Source organism: Crocuta crocuta, unplaced genomic scaffold (assembly GCF_008692635.1).
Source record: "Crocuta crocuta isolate KB4526 unplaced genomic scaffold, BGI_CrCroc_1.0 scaffold36, whole genome shotgun sequence".
In the NCBI taxonomy this organism is placed as follows: Eukaryota; Metazoa; Chordata; class Mammalia; order Carnivora; family Hyaenidae; genus Crocuta; species Crocuta crocuta.
This window is the reverse complement of record NW_027532203.1, coordinates 21,105,004-21,125,030: the sequence shown is the minus strand read 5'-3', so window position 1 is coordinate 21,125,030 and position 20,027 is coordinate 21,105,004. Positions and strand designations below refer to the sequence as shown.

The following is a 20,027-nucleotide window of genomic DNA, read 5'->3' as shown; positions in this document are numbered from 1 at the left end:
TTTGGTTCTGTCTAAATCACATAAGGCACATTATGTGGAAAAGAGAAGCAGGAAAGTGATCACCAACAATAGCAGCTTTAAAGCTTTGGTGATGGTAATGTTCCCAGTCTCGCTTTACCATTGTGCCAGTTTTTGTGAAGGTGAGGTGAAAGCTAATTCAATGCTGTGTTTCTAAGTACCCAGAGCAATGGCTGGAAAGCAAGAGCTCAATACTTGTAAGCTGTATTTTAAATGCACGAATAGTTCGGTTAAAAATCTCCTTAATGGAGATTTCCAAGATTACTCATCTATAAATAAGTTTTATTTGCTCTCTTTTCCACTAGAATGGGTAAATATAAATTTGTACATTTATCTTATACCTATTAATGTTTCCCTTTCTTCTTCACATCAAGTATGAGCCATTTTATTAATATAAAGAAGAATTTCAAACATTTATCAAACACCTACTGTAATATGGCACTGCTTTATGTGGATTTAATCTTCATAACCTAACTGCAGTAGAAGTTCTATTTGAAAAAGTCTCAAACCCAACTGTATTATAAGCATCTAGTGACTATAAAATGGGTCTATGTTGTATCTCTTTACGATGTTAAGAGCTACATATGCTTTCTCTTGCTACATAAGATTAAGAGGATAAGTTTCTAGGTTTTTTAGTGCCAAGAACTTTATATATAATAATGCTATTTCAGTCAGTGCCAAAACCATCCTTCTGATTGGTTGGACCCGTAACGCTTTCCTATCCTATCAGTCCTTTCCTTTCTTTTTGGCATTTCTTTCAAAAACTACCTAGAATCTTATTTTTTGTCTTCACTGCTACTACCTCGAATCTTACAATCCACTGGCAAGGGTGGTGTTATTATTCATGCTCTAGAGATAATGGAAGCTTCTCAAATTTAGGTAATTGTATTTCGTTTATGCACTGGAAACTTGAGAGAATAAAGACATTCTAGTTGAGGAAAGCCAAGAATAACCAATAGCATAATAAATAATTAAGTTATACAATAATAGGTGGTATATTAAGAAAAAAAAGTTGTGGGGACACCTGGGTGGCTTAGTTAGTTAAGCATCCAACTTTGGCTCAGGTCATGATTTCATAGTTCCTGGGTTTGAGCCCCACGTTGGACTCTGTGCTGACAGCTCAGAGCCTGAAGGATGCTTCAGATTCTGTGTCTCCCTCTCTTTCTGCCCTTCGCCAGCTTGTGCTCTATCTCTCTGCCTCTCAGAAATGAATAAATGTTAAAAAAAAAATTAAGGATAAAAGTGGACCCGAGATAAGGATATTATAAGGAAGTTTTATAAGTAGGCAAGTTATTTTGAAATTGCTGTTAGCTTTTTAATTGGAGATGTCAAGTAGAGAGAGTTGAATACCTGACTGGAGTTCAGGAAGGAAGTCTGGAATGGAGATATAATGTTTTAGAACTTCCTAAACTTTTCTGTATGTGGAATTTAGTTTACTTTAAGAAAGTGCATGAAAGAAAATTTTACAATTTTATGGTTGATCACAAAGAGAACACTCCTGCTGCCATCACCTATATGGAAAAAAGAACATTTCCAGAACTCCAGAGTCCACAGTTCCTTCCCTCAACAGGTGGCTAACATCCAGATTTTATGCATTTTCCTTCTTTTGTGAGATATATATGTATATATCTTCAAATCCATGTATATATATATATATACTTTTAATTTTGGGATATTAGGAATAATAATACTGCAAACACTCTGGCCATGCCTCTTGGTCCATACATGTGTGAGTTTTTGTTGGATATATATAGTTAGGAATAGAATTGCTAGGTTTTACAGTCAATTTATGCATTTCCTCAGCTTAATACATAGCGCCAAATCATTTTCCACAGTTGTACTAATTTATACTCCTATTACATCGTGTCTCCATTTGGTATTGTTAGGCTCTAATTTTGGTCATTTTAATGACGTCTCCGGGGCGCCTGGGTGGCTTAGTTGGTTAAGCGGCCGACTTTCGCTTAGGTCATGATCTCACGGTTCGTGGGTTCGAGCCCCGCGTCGGGCTCTGTGCTGACTGCCAGCTCAGAGCCTGGAGCCTGCTTCAGTCTGTGACTCCCTCTCTCTCTGACCCTCCCCTGCTCACGCTGTCTCTCTCTCTCTCTCCTAGAAATAAATAAAACATTAAAAAAAAAATGACGTCTCCTTGTTTGAATCTACACATAAATTAAATTTCATTTCATCTAAAGGTACAAAGATATATAAATACAGCCATGGGGCTGGATGAAATATTCTAAGAAATTAAAGGTGAGGTAAATTTCAAGGAATAAGTCCTGGATCCTCCAACATGAAGAGATCAGGAAGAAGAAAAAAGAGCCAGCAAAGTCACTCCCTTATAAGTAGCAGAACTGAATTTCAATGCAAGACTATTCATCTTCAAAGTCCATACTGTTTCAGACATGCTGGGCTATCTCAGAATTATACCCAGGAAAATGCAAATAAGCTCAGAGAGGCAGATAACTGGTGTGCTTGTCACAGCAGAGTATTCTATGTAAAAATGTTTTCCATTTGCTTTTGTGTGATGAATGAAGCAAGTGGGACATACATTGTCAAAGGACAGAAAAATATGAAAAGTGTTTGTGGTGTGAGTCTCAAGAAATTATGAAAGCTGATATTGAATTGCTTAGCTCTTTCATTGTAACCAAGCATGTGGAAAGGAGTGAGTAGGTAAACAAAAGGAAGAAAAAGCTGTTAATACTAGCACAGAAAAATTTTTTTTTTTCATTTAATAGTAGCAACCATTTCACCTGTGATATGGATCTTGCCTTCTTGATTTTAGAGCTTCCTTAAATCAGAAAGTATATTACCTTGATTATAATCTGCTCCTGTGATTGTCTGCTATTCTAAGGGGGTCCTCTTTCCCTTCATTTTAGAATAGAGTAAATCATGATCCTGGATGGTTTTCACCCTCACAAGGAAAAAATATGTGGAAACTTCTGGTTGCTTTAGAATTCAGAGTTACAATCACAATCTCAGTTTTTCTCAGTATTAATCAAGAAATAATTTTTTTACTGAGATGTTCATAAGCATTTTGACTAAAAAAATGCAGGAGTAAGCAGAGTTCTACGGGCTATTTACTAAGGTTTCTCTAGAACATTTCATAAAATCCTTTTCTTCCATCTCTCCTTCCTCCCAGTGTCCAGGGGGAAATGGTTTGGTAAATAAAATGAGTTATTATTCAGCGCCAGATATCCTAGTCTTTTGCCTTTCAAGGAATGTGCACCATTCCCAATTCTACAGTGTCTGCCTGGCGTACAATCTCTTCTTATAACACGACATGTGCATCTTACTTATTCTTGCCTATCTGTCAAAGTTTGATCTACAATCTTAGTTTGACCTCTTTGTGTTACTGAGCATACTAAACACAGAGTGGAATTATTCATCTTCAAATCCATTGTCACCAAAAAGTATTCATGCTAGTCCGAGCCTAGATTCCTCCAAGCCATAGCCTCCCCCACACTCACACACCTGCTATACTTCTATTGGTTCCAATGTCTTTCTCTTATATTCATGGCTCTTTGTATTACAGAATTTTAGAATACTGCTTAGTTTTATTTCACTATATAAGTGTGGTGTCCCTGTCCTTTCTCAAAGATGAGAGAGGGGAATTGAATTAATAAACATTTTTTGAGAATTTACTACCAGGCATTTCATGGGAGAGAAAAGACAATATAAAATCTATTTCCTATCCTGCAGGAATTTGCATTCAAGACGGGAAGATAAAGTATAAAAAGGCTGCAAGTTACATGAAAATGCACCATTTAAATAATATTTTTAGGACCACAAACCAGATACTAGAAGAACCTGTGTAATTGTGAACAGTTGTGAAATGAACAGTCAGAAATAATTTCAAGTGTAAGAGGAAAACTGGTAGGCTAGAGTAGACTGGGAAGATATTTTTTTTTTTAATTTTATTTATTTCTAGGAGAGAGAGAGAGAGAGAGACAGCATGAGCAGGGGAGGGTCAGAGAGAGAGGGAGTCACAGACTCTGAAACAGGCTCCAGGCTCTGAGCTGGCAGTCAGCACAGAGCCCGATGCGGGGCTCGAACCCAAGAACCATGAGATCATGACCTAGGTGAAAGTCGGATGCTTAACCGACTAAGCCACCCAGGCGCCCCAGAGACTGGGAAGATATTAAGGAGAAGAAAATACTTGTGCGGAATCTGGAAGGAAATACAAAACTGGATAAATTGAGAGAAAGGAAAAGAGAGCTCATGTTGGGATAATTATGTGAATACTACAGGCAAGAAGCCTCAAGAATTTGAGGGACTAAAAGTAGAAGAATTTGTCTAGAAAACAGATCATTCTGGTATTTATGGGTCTTTTTAGATCAGAGCATAGCTCATACTGAGGAAGGGGGTAAGACAGAGAGAGACAGAGAAACTGAGACAGAAATGAGAGATACAGTGCAACAAACCATATGATACCAGGGCCAACATAAAATAACATTTTTTTCAGCACCCAGGCCTTTGAATCCTCAGTTCTGGATCTGAGGGCCTGGCTTATACTTCATCTGATTCCATTAACATAGTATGCTTGACTCCATTTCAACCCATCATTGACCCCTCCTGGCTTCTAACATTTGTTTCTATTCCATGGTTCCCAAATTTCTGCCCGTTCAGATGATTCCTCTGTGCTATCCAGTACAACAACCTTCCCTATGTGTGCAGCATTGGGGATGTCTCCTTGATGCTTAGTTGATGGATAGTCCCACATGGTCTCAAACATCAGGAGTCCTGTGGGCTTTGGATGTCAGCCTGTGGGCAATGGGCAAGCCACTGAAGACATTTGAGAAGAAGAAAGAAGCAAAATAGAATCTCAGACAATTGTCCTATGGTGATATGGGGAGCAAAAAGCAGTGGGATGTGGAGGGTTAAAAAATGATGGGAAGAGACCAATTAGTTAAAGTACAATTCAATTTCAAATAACAGATGTGCCCCTTGTGCTTCTAAATAAAGAGTCTGATTTCTTCCATTTTAAAAAAAAATCTATATATGTAGCTTATTATTAGCTCTTCCTACAACCATTAAATAGGACTCTCCATTTCATTTTTTTTTTTAATGTTTTATTTATTTCTAGGAGAGAGAGAGAGAGAGACAGCGTGAGCAGGGGAGGGTCAGAGAGAGAGGGAGTCACAGACTGAAATAGGCTCCAGGCTCCGAGCTGGCAGTCAGCACAGAGCCCGACGCGGGGCTCGAACCCACGAACCGCGAGATCATGACCTAAGTGAAAGTCGGAGGCTTAACCGACTGAGCCACCCAGGCGCCCCAGGACTCTCCATTTCAATGTAGCAATGCTGCTACTATGGAAAACAAAGGGAACATTTTATTATTCAAAATTTATTAAAACAACACATATATTAGAAAAATTAATTTCAGTCCAATTTCAGGCACAGGCATGCTCTTTTATAAAAGGTAGCCCTTACAAGCAGACCTTTTTTAGCTATTGTAGCAGGCAGGCAATTGTCCTCAAATCCTCAGTTCCTTTCCCTACAAGGCAGTGGTGTGTGTGTGTGTGTGTGTGTGTGTGTGTGTGTGTGATGGGTCAATTAGGATGAATAAAGGGATTGTTTACTAGGGTAACTAGCGAACCACCATTATTATTGTCACTGAAATTACTACTCAAGAGACTAAAGCTGAATCTAATCAATATAAGGATACAGAGAGCAAGAGTAGGCAGGGAGCAAGTGGATATACAATGACACATTTACAATATTCAACCCAAATTGCATTTTCCTACATCCCTCTGAAACATCTGCCATCTCTCTCCCCCACCCTGCTGAGGTAAACTGCCTTAGGTGGAGGCGTGTAAGATAGGAAGGAGGAAGGGAGGGGGGACAGCGTGCAACAAATTTAATAAGGATGGAATTTCTTGAGCACTATACTTCACAGTTTTACTTAATATTTTCTTTTTTTAAAGCATTTTTTAAATGTTTATTTCTGAGAGATAGAGAGAGACAGAGTTCAAGCCTGAGAGGGGCAGAGAGAGAGACATAGAATCCGAGGCAGGCTCCAGGCTCTGAGCTGTCAGCACAGAGCCTGATGCGGGGCTCAAACTCATGAGCTGTGAAATCATGACCTGAGCCAAAGTTAACCTACTGAGCCACCCAGGTGTCCCTATTTAATATTTTCTAATATCATCTATTTAGCCACTCTCTGAGGTAATTATAAATAATGCCATTTTTTTAGGATGGGGAAAATGGAGACTCAAAGGGCTTCCTTGGCCCATGTAAGGTCAGATGCTGGTCCATTTATGTTGCATGCATTATTCAGCACTTACAATGTTCCAGGTTTTGTTATAAATACCCAAGCATGAGTCATTGCAGTCAGGAAAGTCATTATCCCTATTTACAGATGAGAGAACACAAATCTGGGTTTCTGTATGCTCAAACCTACAGTTCACATTGTTCTGTTATGATTTCTATGTTGAGGCCTCAGACTGCAGATGAAGGGGAGATCAAGAACATGGATGGTGGGTGGTCTAGTGTACAATGGCTCTGAGCTCGGCATCTGGCAGAAGCTGACTCCTGCATGTCACCCCTCAGCCCGGGTCCCTTCACAAGCCTCACTTTTGTCATCTGTCAGCTAAGGATAATCACCATAGTGACACTGCAGTGTTTTGTGAGGATTCCATGAAATAATGTACAGAAAGCACTTAGAACAGAGTTGGGCCCATTGAAGACTCAGAAATGTGGGCTTTTATTTTCCCTGGGCCAAGAAGTTGAAAGACAGAGCAATAGTTTGGACAAAACAAAAATCATCCCTCCTTGTTAGTACACAGAGGCTTAAGCAATGAGCATATGCTGATATGTTTACCATTTTGTTTATTATTATGATTATTATTTTTATTTTAGAGGGGGAGAGAAAGTGTGCATGAACGGGGTAGAGGGGCAGAGGGAGACACACACACACACACACACACACACGCACATACACAGAGAGAAAGAGAGAGAGAGAGAAAGGAGAGAATCTTAAGCAGGCTTCACACTTAGCACGTGGGACTCGATCCCATGACCCTAGGATCATGACCTGAACTGAAATCAAGAGTTAGATGCTCAACTAACTGAGCCACCCAGTGGCCCCTGTTTCTCATTTTAAAGCATGTTAAGAGAAACTATGGAGTCATAAACTACGTAAGGTTTCCTTATCTATTTAATATGTAACTACTCAAACACCCCAGCAATGCCTCCTGTACAAGCAGTCTTCTGAACAAAGACCTTCCCCTACCACACAACTTACCTAACCAGTTAAAAATCCTCATCTGGTATCTTACTGTAAGACTACCAATTTTCTATACAATCTTATTTCAGTTCAAGTAAAGATATTTTTCCCTGGGATTCTAAACCTTGTGCATCCTCTGATTTCCTTCTCAATACAACATCTTCAGCTTCCTCCCACATCCTCCAGCACAATCCATGCTTCACGCATACTCCAGGGAGAATCTGGCACATACTACTATCTCTCCAGTACAATTGTCCAATTACCAATTGGCAGCAGCAGGATGCTCAAGGACCTGCGAGTGTGGAGACAGCAGCAGGTCACGTTCCAACGCTGATGTGACGGTGTTGGCAGAGCGGGGTCATGGCAGTCAGAAAGGGCAGGAGGGATTACCGGGCACAGTTGTCAGCAGTGACACTTAGCTGGTGCCTGCTCATGAACCAGAAGAGCAGATGGCACTGCTTGGTGATGGTTGTCAGAGAGCTGACATTTATGACCAAAACTTAAGTGACTGAGTTGAGAACATTGCTGGGCCTTGTAAATAACAGCCAAATTCAGTGATAAGAGAGTTTCAGGCATTCTTATTAGCAATGCAGAGGACTGCTTTCCATCAGTGTACATACAATCTTGTTGCTACTGCAGTGCAAAGACACACACACACACACACACACACACATCACTATCAGCAGCCCAAACTTTAGTTAAGAGAAGCAGATTTTATGCTGGTTTATAAGAGGCAGCATGATTCAATGGAAAAGTTCATCATCCAAGAAGCCAAGAAGTCAGGAGGCTTCTGGTTCCAGTGCTGTAGCTGAGCAGCTGAGCCACCTATGGGAAGTTCTTCTAACTTCCCAAGCCACAAAGTACATTGTTTTCAAAATACCACTAGTACATTTCTCCCTTTGTACTTCCCCCATTGCACTACAGTTCATCTCTTTCACCCCTCTAGGAGGGTGGGGGTTGTAATCCTGGTACTATTTCACGGCCTTTGACAGGCCTGGGCACACAGACACACACAGACATACACAGATATGCACACATGCACACAGATACACACATGCAAGACTCACAGAGACATGGACATACGCAAGACACAGATAGACACACACAAATATACACATGTGCACAGACACATACAGATATGCACATATGCCAGACGCAAACACATGCATACACACAAATACACACAAATAAACACATGTGCACATATGCACACAGATATGCACACACGTAAGACACACATACACACATGTATACACAGATATACACAGATATGTACATACACAGATATGCGTACTTGTGAACAGACATGCACATACACAGCCCATCTATTCTTATTAAATAAATGAACAAAGAAGGTTATTTCCCATTTGTGACCTGGAGTTACTTTCGATTACTCTGTGATACACACGTATAGAGAAAACATTCTCCCTATAACAGATCAGCACCTAAGAGACTACAAAAATCCACCTGATATATCAATTACCCATTTACTTCCTTCATTAGCATGATCCCAGGTTTTAAAAATTTCTTATTACTGAGTTACTTGATTTTGTCAAGTTGAGGGGCTTGTGATCCCTTCCCTATGTGGACAAAGCCCCTGAATACACCAGGATGAGAAATACTGCTGGTGTATACATCTTGTTTGGTCAGAACTTCCCATGCCTCCTCCTACTATACCTAATAAAGGTAACAGTCTTTGTTGTTTCTGTAGAAAATTAAAATTTGCCACATACTTTGGTATACATGATTTTGTCTGATGTCTGAAATATATCTATGAAGATTCAGCTGAAAGCAGAACTCACATTCAATGCGCCATCTCCTCAAGAAATACAGTGAAAACTCTCAGGGTGGAAAAATGAAAATAATGTAAATATTGAATTGATATATGTGTGGGTGCCTCGGGCTCATCATTTCATATCTCTGTGTTTCTGGGCACATTACTTTTTTCTGTGGACCTTGGTTTTCTCATGTATAAAGTGCACGTGCTAATGTCTACCTCACAAGATCAAGGTGAGGAGTAAATGGGGTCAGAAGAATGCAATAGGTCATTGACCACTGGGGCTCCAAAGTGAATGTGTAAATGTAAGAAGCCCAGCAGCGTATGGATAGTCAGGGGTCAATACAAGTTCATTCATCTCCTGATAAAGACACAGGAAGGTACTAAGTCTCTTTTATCAGTTTAAAATCTATAGAGTGCATATAATTGTGGAAATATTGTTCACCAACACCTTTTACCTAAATTACACGTTCAATCATTATTTGAGCAAGTGGAAACCAATTTACTTTTCTGCTAGCCTTACTTGGGCCTCTTGGCCAATTCTCGCTGACAGTATTGCAGTGAGTGATGATGTGCAGTATAATTAGGGTGGTGACAATGAAGGGTGAGAGCAGAGGGCCTCTGAGTCTTGAAATCCTTTCATTTTCCTCTTGTTTATTTTTCTTTGCCTTTGCATTTCAGAGGGTTCAAATAACACATGGTCATGATGTGACAATTATTCAGCTTTGTCAGATCCAAAGTTCTGCTAATGAGGTAAAACACAGAACCTTAGGGACTCGAATGATGCTCGGGTTGTTTGCCTTGATTTAATTCATCAGATAAAGGCTCAATTTTCTACCTGCTTATACCAATTCATTGCAGTTGAAGGAATTGGTTTTGCACGGCTTTCTGTTTACCTCAGAAAATATTGTTATTGCTTTCATTTTATAAAATCCTGCTTCACAAAACTCAATGTATAAAAGAGACAAAATGTAGAAGAGTGTGGGGCAGAGTATGATTGCCTATTTTATAAATGAGTTTCCTCTTTACAAAAAATTCACAGTGGATACATCCTAATAATTCTGAGTTCCTTAATACTTTTTATGTTTTCACCTTATTTGCTTTGTTTGGTTTTACTTTTCACAGTTCTCTAAGAGAGTTTTAAAGCACAACTCCAGGAGATTTTTCCAAATGCTCCCTTAGACACTAAGTTATCAAGATCCCTCTACGAAAAGTGATAGGCCTCACATTGCTTTTTATCTTTGCATGCCCTGTTCCTATTAAATTCTTTTCCTCTCCATCCCCTGCACTCTCTTTAGTTTTCCTTCTCAACTACAAGAAATCTTGCTCATCCCTTAACACACAACTCAAGTATCATCTCTGCTGAGATTCCTTCCTAGCTTTTGCATGCAAATTTAGCCACCACTTACCCTGAGCCCCCACAGTTCTTACGTCACAGGCCCAATATAAACTTATCACTTTGTGGTATACAATATATTCCCCCCACCACCACCATGAGATGGTGAGCTCCTGGGGGGCAGGGGTCATGTCTGCAGTAGCAGAGAGGAATATCACCCGGTCCCTTCCCAGTCACTTGCAAAATATTTCATATATATTTTACGCTTGACAAATTTCACACAAAATTTCAGCAAGGTAATTCCAAAATGTATCTTGGGGAGTAGAGAAGACCATGTAGACCTCATCTGATATTTGGATACTTTCTCTACGTTTCTCATGAAACTTGATAAAAAACAATTTTGAGTTAGAAAACATGAGTTACTTTCCTATTTCTTTTTTTTTTCTTATTTTTTTAAGCTTATTTATTTTGAGAGAGAGAGTGAGCTTGGGAGGGCAGAAAGAGAGGAAGAGAGAGAGAGAATCCCAAGCAGGGTCCAGCTGTGAGAGTACAGCCGGAAAAGGGGCTTGAATTCAGGAACCATGAGATCATGACCTGAGCCAAAATCAAGAGTTAGGCACTTAACTGACTGAGCACCCTATTTCTTATTCACTTCTGTGTGCTCTTGGACAAATCAGTACCTTTATGCCTCAGATGCCTCATCTGACTACAGGGAATAAATGACCCACTTGCCCCAAATTATTTTATCTTCAATTTAGAGCATAAAACAGAGTAGGAAAAAAACAAATCTTGGAAAGTAAGATCTCGTTACTGTTGGATAAGATCTGCTGAATAATTTGAGTCTGAACTGGAAGAACCAGATGCAAATGCAGAGGAAGAAAGCAGATACTTGCCATGCTCTCTCATGAAGGAAAAGACTTTATATTATCAAACTACAGAGACAGGGAAAGGTTAATGTTTAAAACAGCTACAAGAACTGTTTAGACTCCATTAAACTCTTAAGCCATAGCTGTGAGTTTTTATTATTTTCTGTTCTAAGGGAGGGGAAGGGATGGTAGGCAGTTGAACAAAAAGCAATGGAGGCTAGAATGTGCCTAATGTATACCAAATTCATTGCATAATGGGTCCAATTTTTATTTACGTTACCTTGTATAAAAACTTGGTCATGGAGTAAAAGTAGCTTTGAGGAGGTCAGGAGAACTGTGTTCTAGATGTGACTCTGACACAATTATAGCATGAATTTGGCATGTATGTTCAACTCCTGGGGCCTTGACTCCCCATATTTCTGTTTTGTTTTTTTAATAATTTTTACTTATTTTTGAGAGAGAGGGAGAGAGAAAGAGAAAGAGAGAGAGAGTAGGAGCAGGGGAGGGGCAGAGAGAGAGAGGGAGACACAGGATCTGAAGCAGGCCCTAGGCTCTGAGCTGTCAGCACAGAGCCCAATGTGGGGCTCAAACTGACAAACCATGAGATCATGACCTGAGCCAAAGTCAGACACTCAACTGACTGAGTCACTCATGTGTCCCAATTCCCCATCTTTTAAATAGGGTGAGTACTATTTCTTGTTTATCCTGTTTACTCAGTACTTATAGGGCTTTTAGCTAATATTAGGTATATCTTTCAATTATTATATATAAATGTTTTTATTTACAAATAATATAAATGTTATGTATGTTTACTTACTCATTTAAAAGATATAGATGTATAAATGAGAGTGTTAGTCTAGATGGTAGAAATCTCATATTTAAAAAAAGTTTTTAAATGTTTATTTTTGAGAAAGATAAAAAAAAAGACTGTGAGTGGGGGAGGGGCAGTGAGAGAAGGAGACAGAATCTAAAGGAGGCTCCAGGCTCTGAGCTGTGAGCACAGAGCCCGATGTAGGGCTTAAACCCACAAACCAAGAGATCATGATCTTAGCTGACGTAGGCTGCTTAACTGATTGAGCCACCCAGGTGCCCCAGAAATCTTTTTTAGAGGTAACATTCAAGAGGTAGAGAATGCATTACCAACAGGCCTATATTTATTTTGATAGTAAATGGTAAAACTCTTTGCAATTCCCTCCATGGCATTAAACATAATATAGAAGAGTCAGTTAAAACTTCACAGACTGCTAATATTACCTCTATGACCGAGCACAAGTGGTCACCCTGGGCTTCAGTTTTTCCATTTGCAAAATAGTGACAGCTAATTAGATTGTGGTTAAGACTAGATATAAGAATGAAAACCATGTATCTATATCTGCCACACAAATGTTCACTTCATTCTTGTTTCCTCTCTGTAGTAACTAGCACAGGGCCCGTGCATAGTATGTGCTCAAAAACCTGTTGATTGGTAGTTGGAGATTTCTCAAACTCAGTACATCTATTTACCCATACATTTAAAATCTTGTGGGAATTCCTGTTTCGGTAAGGTTGCAAATCCTCCCCAAAATCGCTACTCACTAAAGGATATCTTAGTAAAACAGGGATAGGGAGAAAAAGCTAATTTCACAGTAAGTATAGACAATCTCCAAGATTCTGTTCATTTAAAAATTATGGTTCCCGTAAATTTAGTTTCTCATTTATGTATAAGGCTGACTTGGAATGAGTCAGAATTAGAAACAGATGATAGCTTGATACATCTTCTTTAGTTTCTTCAAAACACAGACTACTCCTTGAAATCCCTTCATACAACCTACCTAAAATGGTTTGTACAATTCTTTAACATAAATCACTGAAACTGTGGGAAGGAAAGTAAATTTGGCCTCTGTTGACCCAGGTATTCAGCAATACAAAAAGTGGCCTTTTTATTAAAAAAATATTTTAGTTTATTTGAAAGCAAACATTCTAACCTTCAAAATAAGTTTCATAGGGAGAATCAGTGCTTGAACATTCACCTACTGTTAACACCAATGAATCACAGGGGCAAAACCCAAGAGCAAGATGTGATTCCATCACTCTGATTCCCAACATTCAGCCATAAGGACCGACTCTTTTGGACCTGGAATTGTATTATGAATTATATTTTCTCTAAAGTAACAGCTAAGTATACTATTTATAAAATCAGTACAGTGGAAGTATTTGCCCTCTTTTATCCTTAACCATCTCAGATGTGAGCTGGCTACTCTTGTCTTCTACTGAAGAAGTTTTGCTCAACTATTTAATGTAAACACTGAAGGTGAGAGCAACCGAGTATTTTGTTACATCAAAACTTTTGCCAATATTTTATTATGTCAAAAAATGCCTGGTTATTGGAAAGGTGACTACATTTAGTCAGTACAAATAAGATATGGGGAAGGTCAAAACAGTAGACATAATATCACCTCCAGGATAAGTACATTGCTGAAGGATGCCCCTCTCCCACCCTACACCTCCTGTCTCCAAGGTCCATTTCCATGGAATATATGACTAAAAACTAGTCACTCTATTCCCACATCCCCCAAGCTCCTGGTGAAACAGGAAAACAACAAGCCAGCAAACAAAGGTAATACATGGCCACATTATGGGACTATTGCAGCATCTCTTTGACCTCACACATCCTTAGGGGCATTTCTGTTGATCTGGCTCCTGCCTTTTTCTCAGATCTGTTTCTCTCCTATTTTATTCTCAAATTGTTCTACCTCATTGTATCTGACTGACTATATGCTTTAAAAATATAGTTTTATTTTGTATGGAGTATTTTCTCTTTATACTTCCCTTTCTTCCTTATTTTGATTCTCCCCCCTTCAAATCATCACATTAAAAAAAAGAAGAAAAGCTTATAGACAATTCCTCAATCCTACATAGTTGCAAAGTTTTTCACTTCACATTTCCTTACTACATGAGATGATTTATTTTTCTCACTTGGACAAGCATTTAACAATTGACCAAATCCAGATCCACCTATTTCTTTTCTTTTTATAATAATACCCTGTGGTGTTTGTAGGAGGGTGTTGGGGGTATTCAATTTTATGTCTCTGCCTATTTTTCTAACCTCCTTATCTTTGCTATCTGCTAGAATCTCACTCCCTGTTTTCTTTCCCTTACTAATCAAATTTCTTACCACTTGTGGACTCATTACCAAAGTTATCAGCCTTTTTTTTGGGGGGGGGGTGCTTTTTATGCCAAGAATGTTGCCTCAACTTTGAGTCTTTTTGTCAAGCACAAAACTATGGAGGTGTTTTTTGTTGATGTTACTTTTTGTCCACATTAACTCTAATATTTCTTCTGTCTTCCAGCATCCCCACAGATTTATCCCCCTATTGGGATCTTTTTGTATTTATAGAAAAAAGTTAATTTTACCTTTTTATTTTCTACTGATAACCATAGCCCCAAGATATTCTTTTACCGTTTGATCAGCCTCAAACACTACTATCTATTTATTGTTTAAATTTGTTCTATTTGGCCTTTTGAGCTCCTCAAGAAACCCAACCACTGACAACTTCTTCTTTTTTTTTTTTTTTTATGTAGCGTAACAAATTTACCAGCATCCCATATCCTTTTATGTTTGTAGGTTTCTTTTCTAAATCTGTTTAACCACAAAATTTGGTTTGATCACCCTGCTCAAGTCCACAAAGAATACCTTCTTTCAACCTCTGTCACTTTCTTCCTGACATTTAAAGACCACACTGTGCTAGATCAGACCAGAGATAAGGAAAGGGGACAGGAAGCTCCTAATCAAAGAAATAAACACAACAATCAGCACTAACAATCCTGCCTGTGTTTGCATATGTGTTTCATTGCATATTCATGGCACCTCTTTCTCTATGTGAGTATTTTTGAGAACAGGAGCATATTTTTTCCGATACCAGGGCTATTTCATAAATACGTTACTAATTAAAGGAAAAAAGGACATAGAAATTATGATCAAATATCACCTAGCAGAAATCAAAGAAACAAAAAGATCTTAAGTTCTACACATTTATCATTGGCTGTCTTTCCATTCTCCAGACTCCTCTACATCTTTTTAACAGTCCTTATTACTTTTAAACAGTCTGCCAGATACTTAGTGTTTAACTGTTATAGCTAGCTAGCCCCCGACGGCAGTATTATTACCATTATCATCATTATCCACTCTATAGAGTTGCCTCTCCAGAGCTCCCTCCTTCCCCAGCATTTGGTATTAAAACTTACCGCTTTTACCAACTCCCCCAGCTCCCAGCATTACCACCTTGTACTCTCTGGACCCGCCTGATGCGCGGCTGGGGGAGCAGCTGGCTTCGTTTTCTACCTCCATCTTACCCGAGAGACGGGAGGAGAAAAAAGAAAGAAAAAGTCGCCCGTGTCAGGTGCTCGCTCAGATATTAAGCAACTCTAAAACTGTGTCAAAAGAAAGGTTTAGTACGAGGTAAGAACCATCAGCGCCGGGCTGGCTGCTGGTCCTGTGCTGGAGCGGGTCTCATAGCAACCACGTCAATTGCTTCCAATAAAAATCTGGCTTTTATATTCCCCCTCCTTCCGATCCTTCACTCTCCCGTCTCCCACCATCTCATTCTCTGTCTCTGTCTGTTTAGGTCTCCCCCACCCCCCTTTCTTTCCTCTGTTTCTTTCTTCGTTCCCCTTCCTCACTCTCTCCTTTCTGTCTCCTGCCCCCTGCTTTGTGGCAGTTGTTAGAAGCACACATTTGGCTACTTTCCAGGCTGGGCTGCTAGAATAGAGTGAATCTGAGACTTGGAAGATGCTATGTCTCACAGGCTGACTTCAGTAGCTACAGCTTCAAAGACATTATTTTCTTGTAATCAGAGTCAATTAATGAAGGAAGATGTCTGTTGCTTATCTCCTTGCTTTTTATCACCATCTTCTTGCACAGTTTTCATTCAGGGGAAAAGCGTGTTACCAATTTAGAAGGGAGGAAAAACCCAGTAACTCAGGGCTCTTAAGGATGGGTCTTTAATGTTGTTGAAATAATAGCTGGCTAGCAGAAATCATTTCAGCTCGCTTGACAGCTGCAGTTCTCACATAAGGAAGTATATGAATCAGGTCATTGTCACGTTTGGGCATGGATCATCCTTGTTTATACGAGTTTATTAAGAATAATCTAAAACACAACAATTCTGTCAAACAAGAAAGAGATTCTTAATAAACATTTTTACTGATAATTATGGCAGTATTAAAGATCCTAGAAGACTCTGTCAAATGTCCAAACTCCTATCTCTTATCTGAATTCTTTCAAATTCTGCTTTTCTCTGCTTTGTCTCTGGTTTTCCTTGGAAAGCCTCTAAATTCTAGAGATCTTAGAATGCTTTCAATAATCCCTAATTGTCATAGTTAGAGCCCATTCTTCAAACAAGTGATGATGATGTTCTGCATGTTTATTGTCTACTTTCTGGTTGTGAAATTGGATCATGATTAGATGCAGTGAAGTGTTCGGTGCACACAGGCTTGTCTAGGAAAGGAAGGATTTTTAATCAGTTCCTTATGACTCTATAGTGTATGACCAAGCATTGAGCACAGAGGAAATATTCAATATATTTTTGTTGATAACTAGGGAGGTAGTATATAGTCCTGGCAAAGACCATAGGCTCTGGAGCCTCATTACTTATGTTCAAATCTGGACTTGGCCATTTACTAGCTGTGTGACTTTCAGTAAATGACTTCTCCTCTCTGTGCCTCAGACTATTCAGGTATAAAATCATTTATTAAATCCCTATTCTATTAATTCATTAAGTGAATTTAATGTTTGCACAGTGCTTAAAACAGTGTCTAGAAAATTATAAGCACTATTTAACTATTATGATGATGATTATTATTTTTGAGGTAATGGTGCTCCCAGCCCACTGTTTATACACAGTCACCCAAAGAGAAAATCATCTCTTCAAGTGTTTATTCCATCTGCATGCCTTCTTTGCTAAAATATCTGTTCAAAATTTCTGTCAAAATAGACAGAAATATTGAGGTGTTTGTTTCCTGATATTTGAGTTTTAACAGTTGTTTAAATATTCTATATAAGCCTTTTATCAGATATATGTTCTGAAAATATTTCCTCCAGTCTATGGCTCTTCTTTCAAAAAGCAAGAGTTTTCCAATTTGATAGACTCAAATTTGTGTTTTCCCTCTGAGCTTCAAAAGTGAATCTGCCTCCTGGATGCTCCCATCAGACACCCTGCATATATCACTCTAATCCTTAATAACAAGGTCAACATTGTTTTCTGTGCAGTGCAGAGAGCACTGTCCCCACCTAAGTCCTAGCTGTAATTCAGTCTCTTCTCATATCAGACCACCATGACTGAAGAGTTCTTCAACTTGTCCTCTCTGAGTACAGTCTACCTGCCTTTCCCCCTTTCACACTGCTGAGTTCATCCTGTACACTATGTCAGGGATATCTACCTAAACTGTCAACCTGACTGACCCTATTGTACACATATTCATAAATCAAATGCCTAAATAATACAATCCAATAGATCAGAGTAGCACATAGGGAAAAAAAGCTTTTACTCCAATCTTGTGTCCTCATACTCCATAGAATAGAGTCAGGCAGAGTGGGTTACTTGCCTCTCTTCCAACAAAACTGCCATTTCCATAATTGGATCTAATAAAGAACTGTAGCTTTAGTATAATTATTCTCTAATTGATTCATTGAAACTTTATTCCTCAATGAAAAGAGATATGTAAACAGTAACATTTTGCTTCAAAGTCTTTCTGGGTTTTGTTTCTACTTCTGGTACCAAATTCTTATGACCTTGAGCAAATCACTTGCCCCTCTGGCTATCTGTTCCACCATCTGTTACTCTGTTTTCCATGTCAGCCACTCTGATTTGGTGGTAAAACACAGCAATTGTCATGCCAGTTATGTCCTTGGTGTTCTCTTTTATAATTATTTTAATATTGGTTAAGAGAAAAGAGTACATGAAAATGTCTCTTAACAGTAAAAAGATGGGTGACTTGTCAAATATCAACAGACATTGTGAGAGGGAAACTTAGTAAATTAGCTTTCTCAACAATGTTTATGCATCTGTCCATATTCCTCAAATGGATGTCAGTAAGATTTTTCCCTCTTTACATAAAAGATGAAAAACATGAAGTACAGGGGGACTTTCCTAGTTATAAACCTCTCTTTGTCTACCTTGTCTTTGAAACTCAAAGGTAGTCTGCTCTAGTCCCTTCTTTTGAGTTACTAAGGGCCACAATACCTCCTGACTGATGTTTGAATTTTGGAGCATTCTAATGCTACTGATTTTCAGTTTAACTTAGTGACCTTTTGGGAAATTGCATGTCTGTTTCCTTGCCTAGTGCACCCAAAAGTCTAAGGGCATGTGTATATGTGTGTGTTTGCATGTCAGAGATGAAGGGGAAGAGGGCGTAAGAGAGAAAGGGAAAGAAGGGAGGGAGGGATGAAGAAAGAGAAAGGTATTTTCCAGGTATATAAATGATCATTGAAATGTAACTAAAGTTAGTACATGGAAGATTACTTTGCTATATAAAATTGTTAAATGGAAAGTTATTAAATGATTAAAGTCTATATTTCCTTCCTCTAACCCACCTTAGCACTTGCCATCCTTTTAGAATGTCGCATGATTTCCATTGAGTGCTCATGTCCTTTAGATGAAGACCCAGGTGTTCCATGTTGTTTCAGAGCCACTTGACTCCCTGAGCAAGATCCAATTATATGCCACCTCCTTTCTGTCAGTGGCTGGTCACCTTTCCAGTCCTTAGAGGACAAGCATATCCTTCTGAAGGACTGCATTAACCTATTTACATGGATATCTTTCAAAAGTCCTTTAGGGACAGCTAAGTCACTGTGGATAACATCCTACTTCTTTCTACGGGTAAGTGAGGCACATCCAGAGTTCTTTTCTTACTTATCTAGTCACTTAAAAGCAGAGCTCCTGATGCTCTTGTCAGCAAGGCCACTCTTCCGTTTGTTAGAGTATTTATGATATTTATTACAATGATTTATTTACATTCCATTTCACTTTACTCAAAAGCGGTGACCCTGCCACCATATTCATCTTTATGTTTTCAGAGTTTAGCACAGTGCCTGGTGTGGGCTACCTAAGAGATTTTTTTAATGAAGGAATTAATTGTGCCAAGTTGGTGACTGTCTATTGCACCATTAATTAAGTTAACCTTCCAAAGTATATTATTTACCATTTGTATCCTAATGAAAAGAGAAATCATGGATAAAAAAAATAGCAACTTAGTTGGTAACCTCTGAGTAAATTCATGTTTGGCAGGCACGTTCTCAATGTGAAATATAAGACTGTTGGAAACCAGAAGATAGCACAACTGCTCAGGACAGACAAACAAACAAAGCTGGCAACATTAATTGGAAAAGAGCTAATTTTGCAAATGGAAGGCAGAGTTCCATCTGCACAGCATAGACCTTTGTATCACATTGACCTTGTCATAATCATATTCAGTAAATTCACCTTAGGTGTTAATAAGTTAATAATTCAGTGCTTTTCCTGAAGGGTTATTAAGGTTAAACTATCTGAAAGTAGTGCTCTTATATGTGATTTAGATAACCTGCATTCATTCATTTATTCATTCTATCATGGAATCATTCTTTAAATATGGATTAATTTGCTTATTCTCAAAATTATTCATTCAACTGCATTAGGGTTTTTAGAAAAATAAGGAAAATTACAAGGCAGTCCATGAGTCCAATGTGTTTATATCCTTATGTGGGAGATACACCTGCATTCTAGTTTCTGGAATAAGCCAGAATGTGGCAGATAATTGAATAGATGAATGAAGGGTCTGATAAGAACATGGGGGA

The 20,027-nt window shown here is 38.7% G+C and overlaps 1 protein-coding gene across 1 annotated transcript in view; it reads right to left on the bottom strand.

The window, feature by feature from the left end:
• RIT2 (Ras like without CAAX 2) overlaps nucleotides 1-15,825 on the bottom strand; it is a 381,589-nt gene extending 365,764 nt beyond the window's left edge. The window contains exon 1 of the mRNA XM_077777640.1: nucleotides 15,443-15,825. Coding sequence (XP_077633766.1) covers nucleotides 15,443-15,545 — 103 coding nt within the window. The 5' untranslated portion in view covers nucleotides 15,546-15,825. The remainder of the gene's footprint in view (nucleotides 1-15,442) is intronic.
• Between the last annotated feature and the right edge of the window lie 4,202 nt (nucleotides 15,826-20,027).